Source organism: Coregonus clupeaformis, chromosome 27, assembly GCF_020615455.1.
Source record: "Coregonus clupeaformis isolate EN_2021a chromosome 27, ASM2061545v1, whole genome shotgun sequence".
NCBI classification, from domain to species: domain Eukaryota; kingdom Metazoa; phylum Chordata; class Actinopteri; order Salmoniformes; family Salmonidae; genus Coregonus; species Coregonus clupeaformis.
Window position 1 is genome coordinate 25476715 of NC_059218.1, and position 16864 is coordinate 25493578.

Sequence of the window (16864 nt, forward strand, 5' to 3'; positions counted from 1 at the left end):
AATAGTTAAATTAGAGACCTCCCCCAAAGTTCATCAATTATATAACACTTACCTTGTACCTATGTTTGTCCTCTGTGTTTGTTCTCTTTGTTTGCTGAAAACCATACTTTTTCAATAAACATTAATCAAATACAACCACCACCGATTGTTTCCTTGTTGAGATTCAATTGGCACATTTGCTCTGAGTTGCCATCTTAGAGCAACAGCAATGAGCAAACGGTTAGTGGTTGTACTTGATTAACGTTTGTTAAAGAAGTATGGATTTCAGCAAACAAGGAAAGGCACGTAATTACAGGGGACAAACATGGGTACAAGGTAGAATATAATTTGGTTGTGCATCAGCAGTTTTTCTCTAGTTTTTTCAGATTGGTAAATTAGTCTAGCGGCCAGCTATCTAAACTTATAGTAATCATGGTCTAATTACCGACCGGGGGGGCCCCCATTGATTTTGTCAGTCACTCTCACTCAGATATCATATTAAAAACTGCAAACATTTCTCTCCGCCCCATGGCAAAATGAGTAGAATTGCAGCAAACTTGTTTTAAAACTGCAAAGAAAAAAATTACGCCACATGGCAAAATGTGTCGAATTTGGTTTGCTTAGGGCCCCCAAAAAGCTGGGGCCAGCTCTGACGACATGTGTGGGTATGGATGCGGACATGCAGACCCATGAGCCACTGCGGCACCCATGATGAGTTCAGATTTTTTGTGGCCCCCACCCACATCAAAGTTGGCCATCTCTGCTCTAGACAACAACACAGGGAACCATATTAAATTGATATTTCACACTTACTGAAATACATGAGACCTTCTACTGCATTTTATTAGATTGTTTTGTTGCTGGCCTTTAACAGATGGCTTGAAATGCCTTTAAATCTGCAGATTAGATATTTATATGAAATTATAGTAAATGTCAAGCATCAATAATATCTCCCCTGTGTCACATAGAGCTGGTGTGTCCACACATGTCAAAGGTGTTACCACAAATTAGTTCAATCAGAAGAGGTTCAATGAGTTGGTTCTTTCCACCTGCTGTGGGGAGACTGTGTGTGTGTTTGTTTATTTATTTGTGTGTGTGTGTGTGTGTGCGTGCGTGTGGTTGTGTGTGTGCGAGAGAGAGAGAGAGAGAGAGAAAAACAGAGAGAGAGAGAGTGTATATATGACTCAGGTTTGCACTGATGTGTATACTTACGCTACTCTGACTAAAGGGTAACACAAGCCTCAGGCTACTGTCCAGTTGATCCAAAGTGAAATCTCCCAGCCTAATAGGTCACTTCCTCTCCTCTGTTCTCTCCTATGTCCACTTCCTGCCCTGTTGAACTATCAAATACATAAAACTCAACCATTGTTTTGTTTTGTTTCTCCAACCATCATCATCATCTAGGCTCTCATATTTTATCCTCCCATATGTATCTATATAAAAACTTCCTTAAATATGTTGTACTTTTTGTTTTGTTTTTGTATAATAAAAACACTAAGCTGATGTCTGTAAGCTGACTGTTAGACCTGGAACCAACTAGGCTCATCAGGGAGAATCTGCATTTCATCCCCCAACGTTTCTATGGAGTCAGTCTAGGGATCGCCAATGGCTAAACTCCTGTTGGTGATGATGTCATGTCCATGTGCCATGTTCCCAAGGGAGTGAGACACCGAACCCAAGACTCCTCGCTCAGTCTCTCTCACTTTACCCACTCCCTTCCTCTTTGTCTCCCTGATGTCTCATTTGTCTGTCTCTCTTCATCACTTTCAAACCTGTTTTCACCTGTGTCACATTTTCTCACTTGCTTTCAGCTGTCCCTTTTAACAATATAATGTTTAGGCCTATATAAATGTTTTTATTGGTTGCCTTTCATAGCGTCAAGGTAGTGCCATCTTCCAATATCTATAATATCACAGTACAGTATGTAAAACCGAATCAAGCCAATCACAAAGGCTGCTGTCCGCCCGGTCGCCCTAAATGTCCCTGTCGCATTGTGTCATCCCGTGTGGCATGATGAGTCAGTCACCCTTAGTTTGGCTGGGCACAAACCCTGCCTGTCTGTCTCTCTGTCGTTCATTTGTGCATCTGCTACGTTACGTTCATCTATCTGTTTGCTCTTGTGGGTGTCATCATCTTCGAGTCGCTTTCAGCTCCCCAGCTTTTGGTTCAGAGTGGACTGTTTTTGTGCAGTCAACCCAACCATAACCAAATTGCATTTCATCCCGACCGTCATTTTGTCTGTGTGTGCTTTCCTTGATTATTTTCTCTGGTGTATAGCTGTGACTTTGGGCTCCGGGGGAAATGCTGTTTCATTTCATCTCTCTGCGTTTGCCTGCATGTTTTCGTGTCCTATTTTCCCTTGATTTACCCAGTGCACAGGGTTCACCCTTCACATCCTGGTAATTAGACCTCTTGACAGTTAATGCGTGCCTAAGCAACTGATGGGTTATTTTGTCCAAGGCACTGGTGGTTAATGTGTTTTCTCGTCCTCTCTGTCGTTTTGTGGGCAGTGTGCACATAGCCTGTCTTCTCTTGAGAGCCAGGTCTGCTTTCGGCAGCCTTTCTCAATAGCAAGGCAATGCTCACTGAGTCTGTACATAGTCAAAGATTTCCTTAATTTTGGGTCAGTCACAGTGGTCGGGTATTCTGCCACTGTGTACTCTCTGTTTAGGGCCAAATAGTATTCTAGTTTGCTCAGTTTTTTTGTAAATTCTCTCCAATGTGTCAAGTAAATATATTTTTGTTTTCTCATGATTTGGTTGGGTCTAATTGTGTTGCTGTCCTGGGGCTCTGTGGGGTCTGTTTGTGTTTGTGAACAGAGCCCCAGGACCAGCTTGCTTAGGGGGCTCTTCTCCAGGTTCATTTCTCTGTAGGTGATGGCTTTGTTATGGATGTTTTGGGAATTGCTTCCTTTTAGGTGGTTGTAGAATTTAACGGCTCTTTTCTGGATTTTAATCATTAGCGGGAATCAGCCTAATTCTGCTCTGCATGCAGTATTTGGTGTTTTACGTTGTACACTGAGGATATTTTTTTGCAGATTTCTGCATGCAGAGTCTCAATTTGGTGTTTGTCCCATTTTGTGCTCTCTTGCTCTCTTTCTCTCTCTGGTGCAGCCTCTGCATTGACCGCTTTTACTAGAGGTAGAATTCCCTGATGGGGAGAAAGAGACGTTTGTGACAATGGGTCCTTTTCAAAGCTTCCCTCAACCAGATGTACATTGCCCTAAGAGGGACACAAGAGTGTACTGTCAATATGCAGAGGCTGCTCTCCCAACAGCTCCAATTCACAGCCACATTTTAAAACTGCCTCACACAGGGTCAGAGAGAGAGAAGGGGAGTGCATTAGTGTGTGTGCATGTGTGCGAGAAATTCAATCACATAAAATTGTTTTATTTTATAATCTCAGTTTAATCTTGTTTACTTGTTTAGTCTTCAGAATGTTTTTAATTTGATCCAAACATAATTTCTCACACTCAGCTCAGATTAGCCCCTATGGTTCAGCCATAACATTTACAGTGGGGAAAAAAAGTATTTAGTCAGCCACCAATTGTGCAAATTTTCCCACTTAAAAAGATGAGAGAGGCCTGTAATTTTCATCATAGGTACACGTCAACTATGACAGACAAATTGAGAAAACAAAATCCCGAAAATCACATTATAGGATTTTTAATGAATTTATTTGCAAATTATGGTGGAAATAAGTATTTGGTCACCTACAAACAAGCAAGATTTCTGGCTCTCACAGACCTGTAACTTCTTCTTTAAGAGGCTCCTCTGTCCTCCACTCGTTACCTGTATTAATGGCACCTGTTTGAACTTGTTATCAGTATAAAGGACACCTGTCCACAACCTCAAACAGTCACACTCCAAACTCCACTATGGCCAAGACCAAAGAGCTGTCAAAGGACACCAGAAACAAAATTGTAGACCTGCACCAGCCTGGGAAGACTGAATCTGCAATAGGTAAGCAGCTTGGTTTGAAGAAATCAACTGTGGGAGCAATTATTAGGAAATGGAAGACATACAAGACCACTGATAATCTCCCTCGATCTGGGGCTCCACGCAAGATCTCACCACGTGGGGTCAAAATGATCACAAGAACGGTGAGCAAAAATCCCAGAACCACATGGGGGGACCTAGTGAATGACCTGCAGAGAGCTGGGACCAAAGTAACAAAGCCTACCATCAGTAACACACTACGCCGCCAGGGACTCAAATCCTGCAGTGCAAGACGTGTCCCCCTGCTTAAGCCAGTACATGTCCAGGCCCGTCTGAAGTTTGCTAGAGTGCATTTGGATGATCCAGAAGAGGATCGGGAGAATGTCATATGGTCAGATGAAACCAAAATATAACTTTTTGGTAAAAACTCAACTCGTCGTGTTTGGAGGACAAAGAATGCTGAGTTGCATCCAAAGAACACCATACCTACTGTGAAGCATGGTGATGGAAACATCATGCTTTGGGGCTGTTTTTCTGCAAAGGGACCAGGACGACTGATCCGTGTAAAGGAAAGAATGAATGGGGCCATGTATCGTGAGATTTTGAGTGAAAACCTCCTTCCATCAGCAAGGGCATTGAAGATGAAACGTGGCTGGGTCTTTCAGCATGACAATGATCCCAAACACACCGCCCGGGCAACGAAGGAGTGGCTTCGTAAGAAGCATTTCAAGGTCCTGGAGTGGCCTAGCCAGTCTCCAGATCTCAACCCCATAGAAAATCTTTGGAGGGAGTTGAAAGTCCGTGTTGCCCAGCGACAGCCCCAAAACATCACTGCTCTAGAGGAGATCTGCATGGAGGAATGGGCCAAAATACCAGCAACAGTGTGTGAAAACCTTGTGAAGACTTACAGAAAACGTTTGACCTGTGTCATTGCCAACAAAGGGTATATAACAAAGTATTGAGAAACTTTTGTTATTGACCAAATACTTATTTTCCACCATAATTTGCAAATAAATTCATTAAAAATCCTAAAATGTGATTTTCTGGATTCTTTTTTCTCAATTTGTCTGTCATAGTTGACGTGTACCTATGATGAAAATTACAGGCCTCTCTCATCTTTTTAAGTGGGAGAACTTGCACAATTGGTGGCTGACTAAATACTTTTTTTCCCCACTGTATGTATACAACACCTTGCAAAAGTATTCATCCCCCTTGGCGTTTTTCCTATTTTGTTGCATTACAACCTGTAATTTAAATTTATTTTTATTTGGATTTCATATAATGGACATACACAAAATAGTCCAAATTGGTGAAGTGAAATGAAAAACATAACTTGTTTCAAAAAATTCTAAAAAATAAATAACAGAAAAGTGGTGCGTGCATATGTATTCACCCCCTGTGCTATGAAGCCCCTAAATAAGACATGGTGCAACCAATTACCTTCAGAAGTCACATAATTAGTTAAATAAAGTCCACCTGTGTGCACTCTAAGTGTCACATGATCTGTCACATGATCTCAGTATATATACACCTGTTCTGAAAGGCCCCAGAGTCTGCAACAGCACTAAGCAAGGTGCACCACCAAGCAAGCGGCACCATGAAGACCAAGGAGCTCTCCAAACAGGTCAGGGACAAAGTTGTGGAGAAGTACAGATCAGGGTTGGGTTATAAAAAAATATCAGAAACTTTGAACATCCCACGGAGCACCATTAAATCCATTATTAAAAAATTGAAAGAATATGGCACCACAACAAACCTGCCAAGAGAGGGCCGCCCACCAAAACTCATGGACCAGGCAAGGAGGGCATTAATCAGAGAGGCAACAAAGAGACCAAAGATAACCCTGAAGGAGCTGCAAAGCTCCACAGTGGAGATTGTAGTATCTGTCCATAGGACCACTTTAAGCCGTACACTCCACAGAGCTGGGCTTTACAGAAGAGTGGCCAAAAAAAAGCCATTGCTTAAAGAAAAAAATAAGCAAACACGTTTGGTGTTCGCCAAAAGGCATGTGGGAGACTCCCCAAACATATGAAGACGGTACTCTGGTCAGATGAGACTAAAATTGAGCTTTTTGGCCATCAAGGAAAACGCTATGTCTGGTGCAAACCCAACACCTCTCATCACCCTTGACAACACCATCCCCACAGTGAAGCATGGTGGTGGCAGAATAGTTATTTTAATTCCAGGTTGTAAGGCAACAAAATAGAAAAAATACCAAGGGGGGTGAATACTGTCGCAAGCCACTGTATATGTTGATTTCAGCCATATTAGTAGAGAGAAAATGAATCTGCTATGTCTGCCACGCTTTTTGACCTAGGGCTCTTTTGAGCCATGACACCTCATCAGACACTTATTATTGTGTCAGTGTCACAGTGTTTTCAACAACCCCTCTCTCCCATTGACACCCAACCCACTGGGGTGCAGATGTCATTTCAACATCTAGTTTTGATTTACATTTGGTTGAGTTGTCAACTAACGTGAATTCAATGTGAAATCAACAGTGGATTTAGGTTAAAAGTTGGTTGAAAAAAAGTATGACTTTTTGCAAACCACTCAGTTTTCCACTTAGATTCAGCATCATCGAATAGAGTTTTTGTTGTTGAAATGACGTGGAAACAACGTTATGGCCTCACGCTTGAGGTGATCTTAAAAACGACTGTGAAAGAAGTCTGCTTGTTGGAGAGAATGTTCTTTCATTCTCTCCATCAAGTGTTTATTTGTGGTGTGAAAGGAGCGCCAGGATGTCAAGAGAGTGAAGAGTTCTTCCATGCTACTTGGGAAGAGAGAGATATGTTTTATGGCTGGGCAGCTCTGTGGCAAGACTGACTGACTGTGGCCAATGGCCAACACTATTCTTTGTCCTCACACACCTCTCTCTCTCTCTCTCTCTCTCTCTCTCTCTGTCTCTCTCTCTTTCTCTCTCTCTCTGTGTCTCTCTCTTTATCTCTCTCTCTCTCTCTCTCTCTCTCTCTCTCTCTCTGTCTGTCTCTCTCTCTCGCTGTGCCAGTGTGTGTGTGTACCTTCACTCTGTGTGATTAATGGTCATCCAGACAAAGGGCCAATGGGTGTGCAGGTTGGCCCTCTGGGGAGTTGGGATTAAAGTGACTGAACTCTCAAGCTCCTGTTTGAAGCTTGCCCCGTTACTCCAGCAACCCGCCTGCGGGATGGGAGAACGAGAACGAAGAAGCTGTAGGAGAACGAACTGTGGCAGGGCAGTGTGTGTGTGTGTGCTTCTGTGTTTTATGGATGTCTGTGTGTGTGTGTGAATGCTAACACGATTATGATAACTCCTCACGAGGCTAACGCAATGCTGGAGAGATGAGGGGGAGGGTGTTTCCATGGGGTGGATGAGTTTGAAATCGAATCTCACCATCTACGTGAGGAATGAGAGGGAGCGAGAGATAATAAAATATAGAGCAGGAAAGAGCTAGAATGACAATGAGCATAAGAAAGTAAGAAAGAGTGTATCTGTATAGAGTGATAAGAGGGAGATAGATACAGCTCTGTGCATAAGGAGAGAGAGAGAGGGAGGGAGGGAGAGAGATTTGCAGCTATATGTATAGGGAGGGAGGTAGGTAGGTAGGTAGGTAGGGAGGGAGGAAAGAAGGAAGGGATGGAGGGAAGGAGGGAGAGGGGAGCAGGCATCAGCATTGTGGGCCAGCTGAATGCTGCCTTTATGAGGAATGGTTAAAAGGACATTGAGGATGGGGCGCGGCTCCCTCACCATGGTAACCTCACAGGAGCCCTTGAAGGAGGGATAATGGAGTGAGAGGGAAGTTCCTTTTATTTTTACCCCCTCCCTGCTTCCCTCCCCCTCTTGTGCTCCTCTCCTCTCTTGGCTAGTTGGGCGCAACCTTACACCATAGCAGAGTTTCCCAGTGTTAGTAGTTCTGTTGGGTCCTAACTGATGCCCCTATAACAACACACACCAAGGTAGCCTAGGACAGGCTTAATTCGTTGGCTTGTAACGTACAGAGAAACGTTTGGGGGACTTTTTTTGGCAGCATCACATTTGGGACATTATCTTGCATCTGCAATATATTGAGGAGTTTTTTTGGCAGCATCTTGTTGAGAAGAAGAGGGAGTCCCCTAGTTGGTACCCTGAGGGTCCAGAGACAGAGAGGCAGAGATGTTCTCTAAAGGCAGTGTCTCAGCTCGTGACTCTTTCGTCTTTCTTTCAGAGGCTGCGTTGTCAAACCATGGTGCTGCCCCCGAGACCACAAGACCTGAGAATATGCAATGCTTAATGGTGAGTGACTCTTTTGGAACTTTCTCTGTATGTGTCTTGTGCCTGTATGTACTGTATGTCCGGATATCTGTGTGAGACATTTAATGTATGTGATGAATTGTCATAAACTGACAATATCATTTACATTTACGTCATTTAGCAGACGCTCTTATCCAGAGCGACTTACAGGAGCAATTAGGGTTAAGTGCCTTGCTCAAGGGCACATCGACAGAATTTTTTCACCTAGTCGGCTCGGGGATTAGAACCAGCGACCTTTCGGTTACTGGCACAACGCTCTTACCCACTAAGCTACCTGCCGCCCCAATATAAACATCATATATATTTTGTGAGTATGTGTGTGTATGTGTGTGTGTTTGCATGCCTGTGTGTTTGTGTGTGTGCTTTATGTATAGCTAGGCTAATATTCCAGAATGTTGAGTGTGTCATCATCATGCATGTGAAGTATGTAACAAATAAGACGGTCTTGTATTCCGTGTTGTACAGAGTTAACATGGACTTCTAAATGGAACCATAGACATGCAAGCTGAAGGCCAAGACAGACAAGTAGTGTGATGTGAATTGAAAGGCATCACAACTGGTTGTAAATGGTTGCATGTGAGTCATATTAAGAACAGAAGTTTGTTGTTGTTGTTTTGATAGAGAGAGAGTGATGTCTAGTTTGTTGTTTATGATGTTCATTCCCTGACCGCAATCGTAGAGAGCAGGTGATAGCGAGAGGGAGAGTAGGGAAAGCGAGAGATAGAGGGAGAGTAGAGAGAGAGGGAGATAGGGAGAGCAAGAGTAGAGAGAAGGAGATAAAGAGAGAGAGAGGGAGAGTAGAGAGAGAGTAGAGCGAGAGAGAGGGAGAGTAGAGAGAGAGTAGAGAGAGATAGAGGGAGAGTAGAGAGAGAGAGGGAGAGTAGAGAGAGAGAGGGAGAGTAGAGAGAGAGTAGAGGGAGAGTAGAGAGAGAGTAGAGAGAGATAGAGGGAGAGTAGAGAGAGAGTAGAGAGAGAGAGAGGGAGAGTAGAGAGAGAGGGAGAGTAGAGAGAGATAGAGGGAGAGTAGAGAGAGAGTAGAGAGGGAGAGTAGAGAGAGAGAGGGAGAGTAGAGAGAGAGAGAGGGAGAGTAGAGAGGGAGATAGAGAGAGGGGGAGATATAGAGGGGGAGATAGAGAGAGAGAGATAGGGAGAGAGGTAGATAGAGGGGAGATAGATAGAGAGAGTAGAGAGAGGGGGAGATAGAGAGGGGGGAGATATAGAGAGAAGGGAGATAGATAGAGAGAGTAGGGAGAGGGGGAGATAGAGAGAGGGAGATAGAGATAGAGAAAGGGGGAGATAGAGAGTAGAGAGAGAGAGTACAGAGGAGTGTGTGACCCTTAATGACCCTCTTCACTTAATGCTGAATATAAAATGCAGGATCAAGTGCTGTAAAATATGGTGCTTACAGCTGTTTCTTATTCTATCTGCATATCAAAAATATATCCAGTGCTGTTTATTTGATTCTGGTTGCACACAATAATTTCAAGCTACAAATCCCTATCAACTTTTCCTCATTCCATTGCTTGAAATGTTTACTGTAGGATCACAACCCTGGTTCTGCAACAAACAGTTGTTTTAGTGTGGATTTGGAAGAGGGGCTATGACGAGCTGAAAGCTAACACTGAGGAACAGGAAGTCTCTGTAATGCAACGCTAGATGAAAGACTTTTACATCAGTTTTTGAACGCTCTTTTCCCTCCCTCCATCTCTCTCCCCTAACTCTACTCCTCTCTCTCCCCCTCTTTCTCCCTCTCTCTCTTATCTCTTGATGACTGATTGAGGAGTCTGTGTGGAACGTTCTCCTGGGACCAAGTTAAAGCAAAGCACTTTCACAGGCTGATTGAGGAACCATTGGGCTTTCTGCTTTTCCGGGCTTTTCCGTAACTTGTCTATGGAGAGAGAGAGTGATAGAGAGAGAGAGAGAGAGAGAGAGAGAGAGGGAGAGATGGACAGAGAGAAAGAGAGAGAGAGAAGAACGAACTGTCGGAAGATCCCACAATCCAAAAAGGAGCCGCTCCGTTCGTCTTGTCTCAAATCAAATCAAATCAAATCAAATTTGATTTGCCACATGCGCCGAATACAACAGGTGTAGACATTACCGTGAAATGCTTACTTACAGCCCTTAACCAACAATGCATTTATTTCTTAATAAAAAAGTAAAATAAAACAACAACAAAAAAGTGTTGAGAAAAAAAGAGCAGAAGTAAAATAAAATAACAGTAGGGAGGCTATATATACAAGGGGGTACCGGTGCAGAGTCAATGTGCGGGGGCACCAGCTAGTTGAGGTAGTGAGGTAATATGTACATGTGGGTAGAGTTAAAGTGACTATGCATAAATAATTAACAGAGTAGCAGCAGCGTAAAAAGATGGGGTGGGGTGCAAATAGTCTGGGTAGCCATGATTAGCTGTTCAGGAGTCTTATGGCTTGGGGGTAGAAGCTGTTGAGAAGCCTTTTGGACCTAGACTTGGCACTCCGGTACCGCTTGCCGTGAGGTAGCAGAGAGAACAGTCTATGACTAGGGTGGCTGGAGTCTTTGACAATTTTGAGGGCCTTCCTCTGACACCGCCTGGTATAGAGGTCCTGGATGGCAGGAAGCTTGGCCCCAGAGATATACTGGGCCGTACGCACTACCCTCTGTAGTGCCTTGCAGTCGGAGGCCGAGCAGTTGCCATACCAGGCGGTGATGCAACCAGTCAGGATGCTCTCGATGGTGATGCTGTAGAACTTTTTGAGGATCTGAGGACCCATGCCAAATCTTTTCAGTCTCCTGAGGGGAAATAGGCTTTGTCGTGCCCTCTTCACGACTGTCTTGGTGTGTTTGGACCATGATAGTTTGTTGGTGATGTGGACACCAAGGAACTTGAAGCTCTCAACCTGTTCCACTACAGCCCCGTCGATGAAAATGGGGGCGTGCTCAGTCCTTTTTTTTTCCTGTAGTCCACAATCATCTCCTTTGTCTTGGTCACGTTGAGGGAGAGGTTGTTATCCTGGCACCACATGGCCAGGTCTCTGACCTCCTCCCTATAGGCTGTCTCATCGTTGTCGGTGATCAGGCCTACCACTGTTGTGTCATCGGCAAACTTAATGATGGTGTTGGAGTCGTGCCTGGCAATGCAGTCATGGGTGAACAGGGAGCACAGGAGGGGACTGAGCACGCACCCCTGAGGGGCCCCCGTGTTGAGGATCAGCGTGGCAGATGTGTTGTTACCTACCCTTACCACCTGGGGGGTGGCCCGTCAGGAAGTCAGGATACAGTTGCAGAGGGAGGTGTTTAGTCCCAGGATCCTTAGCTTAGTGATGAGCTTTGATGGCACTATGGTGTTGAACACTGAGCTGTAGTCAATGAATAGCATTCTCACGTAGGTGTTCCTCTTGTCCAGGTGGGAAAGGGCAGTGTGGAGTGCAATAGAGATTGCATCATCTGTGGATCTGTTGGGGCGGTATGCAAATTGGAGTGGGTCTAGGGTTTCTGGGATAATGGTGTTGATGTGAGCCATGACCAGCCTTTCATAGCACTTCATGGCTACAGACGTCAGTGCTACGGGTCGGTAGTCATTTAGGCAGGTTATCTTAGTGTCCTTGGGCACGGGGACTATGGTGGTCTGCTTGAAACATGTTGGTATTACAGACTCAGTCAGGGACATGTTGAAAATGTTGGTGAAGACACTTGCCAGTTGGTCAGCACATGCTTGGAGTACACGTCCTGGTAATCCGTCTGGCCCTGCGGCCTTGTGAATGTTGACCTGCTTAAAAGTCTTACTCACATCGGCTACGGAGAGCGTGATCACATAGTCATCCAGAACAGCTGGTGCTCTCATGCATGCTTCTGTGTTGCTTGCCTTGAAGCGAGCATAGAAGTGGTTTAGCTCGTCTGGTAGGCTTGTGTCACTGGGCAGCTCGTGGCTGTGCTTCCCTTTGTAGTCTGTAATAGTTTTCAAGCCCTGCCACATTCAACGAGCGTCAGAGCCGGTGTAGTACGATTCAATCTTAGTCCTGTATTGACTCTTTGCCTGATTGATGGTTCGTCAGAGGGCATAGCAGGATTTCTTATAAGCGTCCGGGTTTGAGTCCCGCTCCTTGAAAGCGGCAGCTCTACCCTTTAGCTCAGTGTGGATGTTGCCTGTAATCCATGGCTTCTGGTTGGAGTATGTACGTACGGTCACTGTGGGGACGACGTCATCGATGCACTTATTGATGAAGCTGGTGACTGATGTGGTGTACTCCTCAATGCTATATGAAGAATCCCAGGAACATGTTCCAGTCTGTGCTAGCAAAACAGTCCTGTAGCTTAGCAACTGCGTCATCTGACCACTTGTTTATTAACCGAGTCACTGGTGCTTCCTGCTTTAGTTTTTGCTTATAAGCAGGAATAAGGAGGATAGAGTTATGGTTAGATTTGCCAAATGGAGGGCGAGGGAGAGCTTTGTATACATCTCTGTTTGTGGAGTAAAGGTGGTCTAGAGTTTTTTTCCTCTGGTTGCACATTTAACATGCTGGTAGAAATGAGGTAGAACGGATTGAAGTTTCCCTGCATTAAAGTCCCCGGCCACTAGGAACGCTGCCTCTGGATGAGCGTTTTCCTGTTTAGTTATGGCCTTATACAGCTCATTCAGTGCAATATTAATGCCAGCATTGGTTTGTGGTGGTAAATAGACAGCTATGAAAAATATAGATGAAAACTCTCTTGGTAAATAGTGTGGTCTACAGCTTATCATAAGGTACTCTACCTCAGGCGAGCAAAACCTCGAGACTTCCTTAGTATTTGATTTTGTGCACCAGCTGTTGTTTACAAATATACACAGACTGCCACTCCTTGTCTTACCGGAGTCAGCCGTTCTATCCTGCCGATGTAGCGTATAGCCCGCTAGCTGTATGTTGTCCATGTCGTCGTTCAGCCACAACTCGGTGAAACATAAGATATTACAGTTTTTTATGTCCCGTTGGTAGGATAAGCGTAATCTTAGATAATCTAATTTATTTTCCAATGATTGAAGAATGGCTAATAGAATTGATGGAAGAGGCAGTTTACTCGCTCGCCGTCGGATCCTTACGAGGCACCCCGACCTACGTCCACGATATCTCTGTCTCTTTCTCCTGCGAATGACAGGGATTTGGGCATTGTTGGGTGTCTGTAGGATATCCTTCGCGGCCGCCTCGCTGAAGAAAAAATATTTGTCCAATACGAGGTGAGTAATCGCTGTCCTGATATCCAGAAGCTCTTTTTGGTTATAATAGACGATGGCAGAAACATTATGTACAGAATAAATTACAAATAACGCGAAAAAACACACACAATAGTACAATTGGTTAGAGGGCTGTAAAACGGCAGCCAACTTCTCCGGCGCCATACTACAGGGAACTAAAGCAATACAACAAAATCTGTCTCAAAGACGGCGTTACAAACGCCGAGCAATCCCAGCTAGCACATATCATTCTGAGAACCATATGTTTCTTAGAGCTTGGTAAGAGCGTGGTTGTCCTATGGTTATTTTTCATACAACCTTCCCACAGCTTTCTGGGAATGGTGCAGAATAGTTGCTTCACTTTGGAACATTCTTAGCACATTTAAAGAACTTGACAAAAATAACTTTATTTTCTTGATATTTCATTATTTTAACAGAACGTTTACATTAAATTTGACATTTTAGTAATTTAGCAGATGCTCTTATCCAGAGCAATTTACAGAAGCAATCAGGGTAAAGTGCCTTGCTCAAAGGCACATTGGCCGATGTGTTTGCATGATTATTGCCTAAGGAAATACATTTCCATGTGTCCTATCTGTGCTTGCTGTTAAAAAAAGTTAACCCAAAATAAGCTAGCATTGATATTAAAAGTCTTATTGAAACATTCAGTGAAAGTTTAAAGGAAGTTATTCAAAAACCTCCAAATAATCTATAATTTCCATTCTCAGAGCGTTAATAAAACATCCCAGGAAAACTTTCAAAGAACCGGAGTAAAACATTGTCAGAACCTCGCTGGAATCTAAAAATAAACAGGTACACTTCTGTTCTCAGAACGTTTAAAAAACGTTTTGTTTTACATGTCAGGAAACGTATGGCTTCGTTCCCACAACCAATCTGAAACCAAAAACATACGTTCCCACAACTTCCAAGGAACCAAATGTGCTAGTTGGGATGTTTGTTGTTATTTTTCATCGATTTCATAGCCCCACTGTTCCCAGCTGTCACGCCATAGCTAACCAAAAACAAAAATAGGAGAGTGTTTTGATAACTGGAAAGGGGTTTGCCGGAGTAGCACATTTGCAGACCTGAATTTCCGCCCAGGGAAAAATTAAAGGAAAAGGAGAGGAAATATAAAAGAACAAAACATAACAAACATGATGATGTCTGGTGTGAGATTGCCGGAGTGTAGAGAGAGTGGGGTAAGGTCTCAAGAGAGTGTGTCTCGGTGTGAAAACTTTGTGTTAGTGTGTGTGAAAGAGAAGATTTGAAGAAAAATAGTGAGGTGAGAGGTATGTGTAAGCCCAGCTACCAATTCTATGGAGAGAGAACGTTTTTGTAATGTTACACGTAATGTAAAGATATTAATGTTCTAGACACATTTCATTGGAACGTTGCAAGAACATTCATGTGTCCAATTTTCTGTGGGTTAACAGAATATTCCATCAATGTCACAATATACACAGAACATGGTTGCCATGTTCTCAGAATAAAATGTATTCATGTTTTAGACACATTTCATGGGAAAATTGCAAGAACATTTCTGTGTATCAGTTGTCAGGACGTCGCCTGATGGTCCTAAAGAAACGTTTTTCATTACACATCACGCCTTGTTACTGTTGCCGAACCAATCATGGCCTTGGTGAACCACTGATCCATTGATATCGTTTTGTCTATTGGCAAGGGACACACACACTGCTTTTAAATGGGTTTCCATCGCTTTTACAACTCTACTGATGGTGTTGTCACAAAAAATGTTGCATTATATAGCGTCCACTCTGGTCTTGGCATGTGCGCTCTAGCCAACAGTTTGCACTCGCAGATACAGCGCAGGTATAGCCTACATGATGAGATTATTATTTGTCAAACAGCAGCCAAGCATCGACCATCATGTCACCAGAATAAGACCCTGAATATTTATTGAAAGGAGCATCAACCTCATCACTGTACACTTTCACCACCCTGTGAAGGTCATCATAACTTATTTTATCTGTAGCCTATAAACTGCATACGTTCCAGATTCGAAGTGGGAGGACCACACAATATCATCGCGTGACTCCTGGTTAGTGACACGTTTGTTCTACATGGTATATGTGGTGTAGATTTAAAAAAGATGATAGAGTTCTCTTTGAGATACTCAGCTATATAGAATTGATAAATACTGATAGTTTATGAGGTAGTGCAAATGTCGTCATAATTCATGCTCAAGGGGAAATCCTACAGATTCCCATCTTTCAATGAGAAACTCATTTGAATTAGATCAGATAGGTGTGTTGCAGCTGTTGCCAAATAATGACATTAACATATTTTGCTAAGAATGTGGGAGTAGGGTGATTCACCTAGCCCAGCGTTTCCCAAGCTCGGTTCCTCGTGACCCCAAGGGGTGCACATTTTGTTTTTTGCCCTAACACTACACAGCTGAATCAAATTATCAAAGCTTGATGATTTGTTTATTATTTGAATCATCTGTGTAGTGCTAGGGCAAAAACCAAAACGTTTGGGAAACCCTGCCTGGCGGGTCTCAAACCCAGGCCACCAAGGCCACCAGTAACAATGACAAACACCCTCACCACTGTCCCAGTAAGGGATATCTCCAACACGTGCTTATTGGGCCGGTATAGTTAGGTCCTGTCCTTTCCATAAGAAACCCTACCCCCTCCTCCATAGGCACTTGTATAGATCTGAAACAACTTGATAGGTGTAAGCAATAGGGTGAATGCACTTTGAAGTAAATCTCAGCTCTGTTAAAAGTACACTCAATAAAAACTTTTATTGATCATAGGGATTCAGGAGTATCATTAAAACATCATTAACATGCCCCACCAACATTAGACAACTATACAGAAAGCCCTTAATGAATTGCTGAAATAAGTAAATCAAATCAATAATGACAATAGTCAGATTAACCGATACATGACACAGACATGGTGGCATAGCAGGAAGATCAGCGTACCGTGAACCAAGAGGTTGTGAATTCTTATCCCAGGTGAGGGCTGTTGAATAATGACTGTATAAATGAACATGCATAATGTAATCATGTGTGTCAAATATGTAAGTTGGAAACACTGTATGTTAAAAGTACTTTGTGTGTGAGTATCCCTAACCTTGCCAACAGACAATGAGCTATGAATGGATCAGTGGTTCATCAATCAGGGCCTTGATTGGCTGGACAACAGTAACAAGGCATGATGTGTAATGAAACCATAACTTTTTGGGAGAGAATGTTTCTTTGGTTTAATCAGGTGATGTCCTGACAACTGATACAAAGAAATGTTCTTGCAACATTCCCATGAAACGTGTCTGGAACATTGATATCTTATGTTCTGTGTATATTTGGTGGGATGTTGATGGAATATTCTCCTAACCCATAGAAAACTGGACACATTAACGTTCTTGTCATTTAACATGTCTAGAACATTAATATATTTTGTTCTGAGAACATGGCAACCATGTTCTGTGTGGGTTTGGTGGGACTTTGATAAAATATTCTCCTAACCC

The 16864-nt window shown here is 43.4% G+C and overlaps 1 protein-coding gene across 2 annotated transcripts in view; it reads left to right on the top strand.

Moving 5' to 3' along the window:
• Nucleotides 1-16864, top strand: part of LOC121541681 (regulator of G-protein signaling 3-like) — a 221258-nt gene that overhangs the window by 5799 nt on the left and 198595 nt on the right. For both annotated transcript variants that reach the window (XM_045208104.1, XM_041850910.2), the window contains exon 2: nucleotides 8099-8166. In XM_045208104.1, the coding sequence (XP_045064039.1) occupies nucleotides 8152-8166 (15 nt within the window). In that variant the 5' untranslated portion in view covers nucleotides 8099-8151. The remainder of the gene's footprint in view (nucleotides 1-8098; nucleotides 8167-16864) is intronic.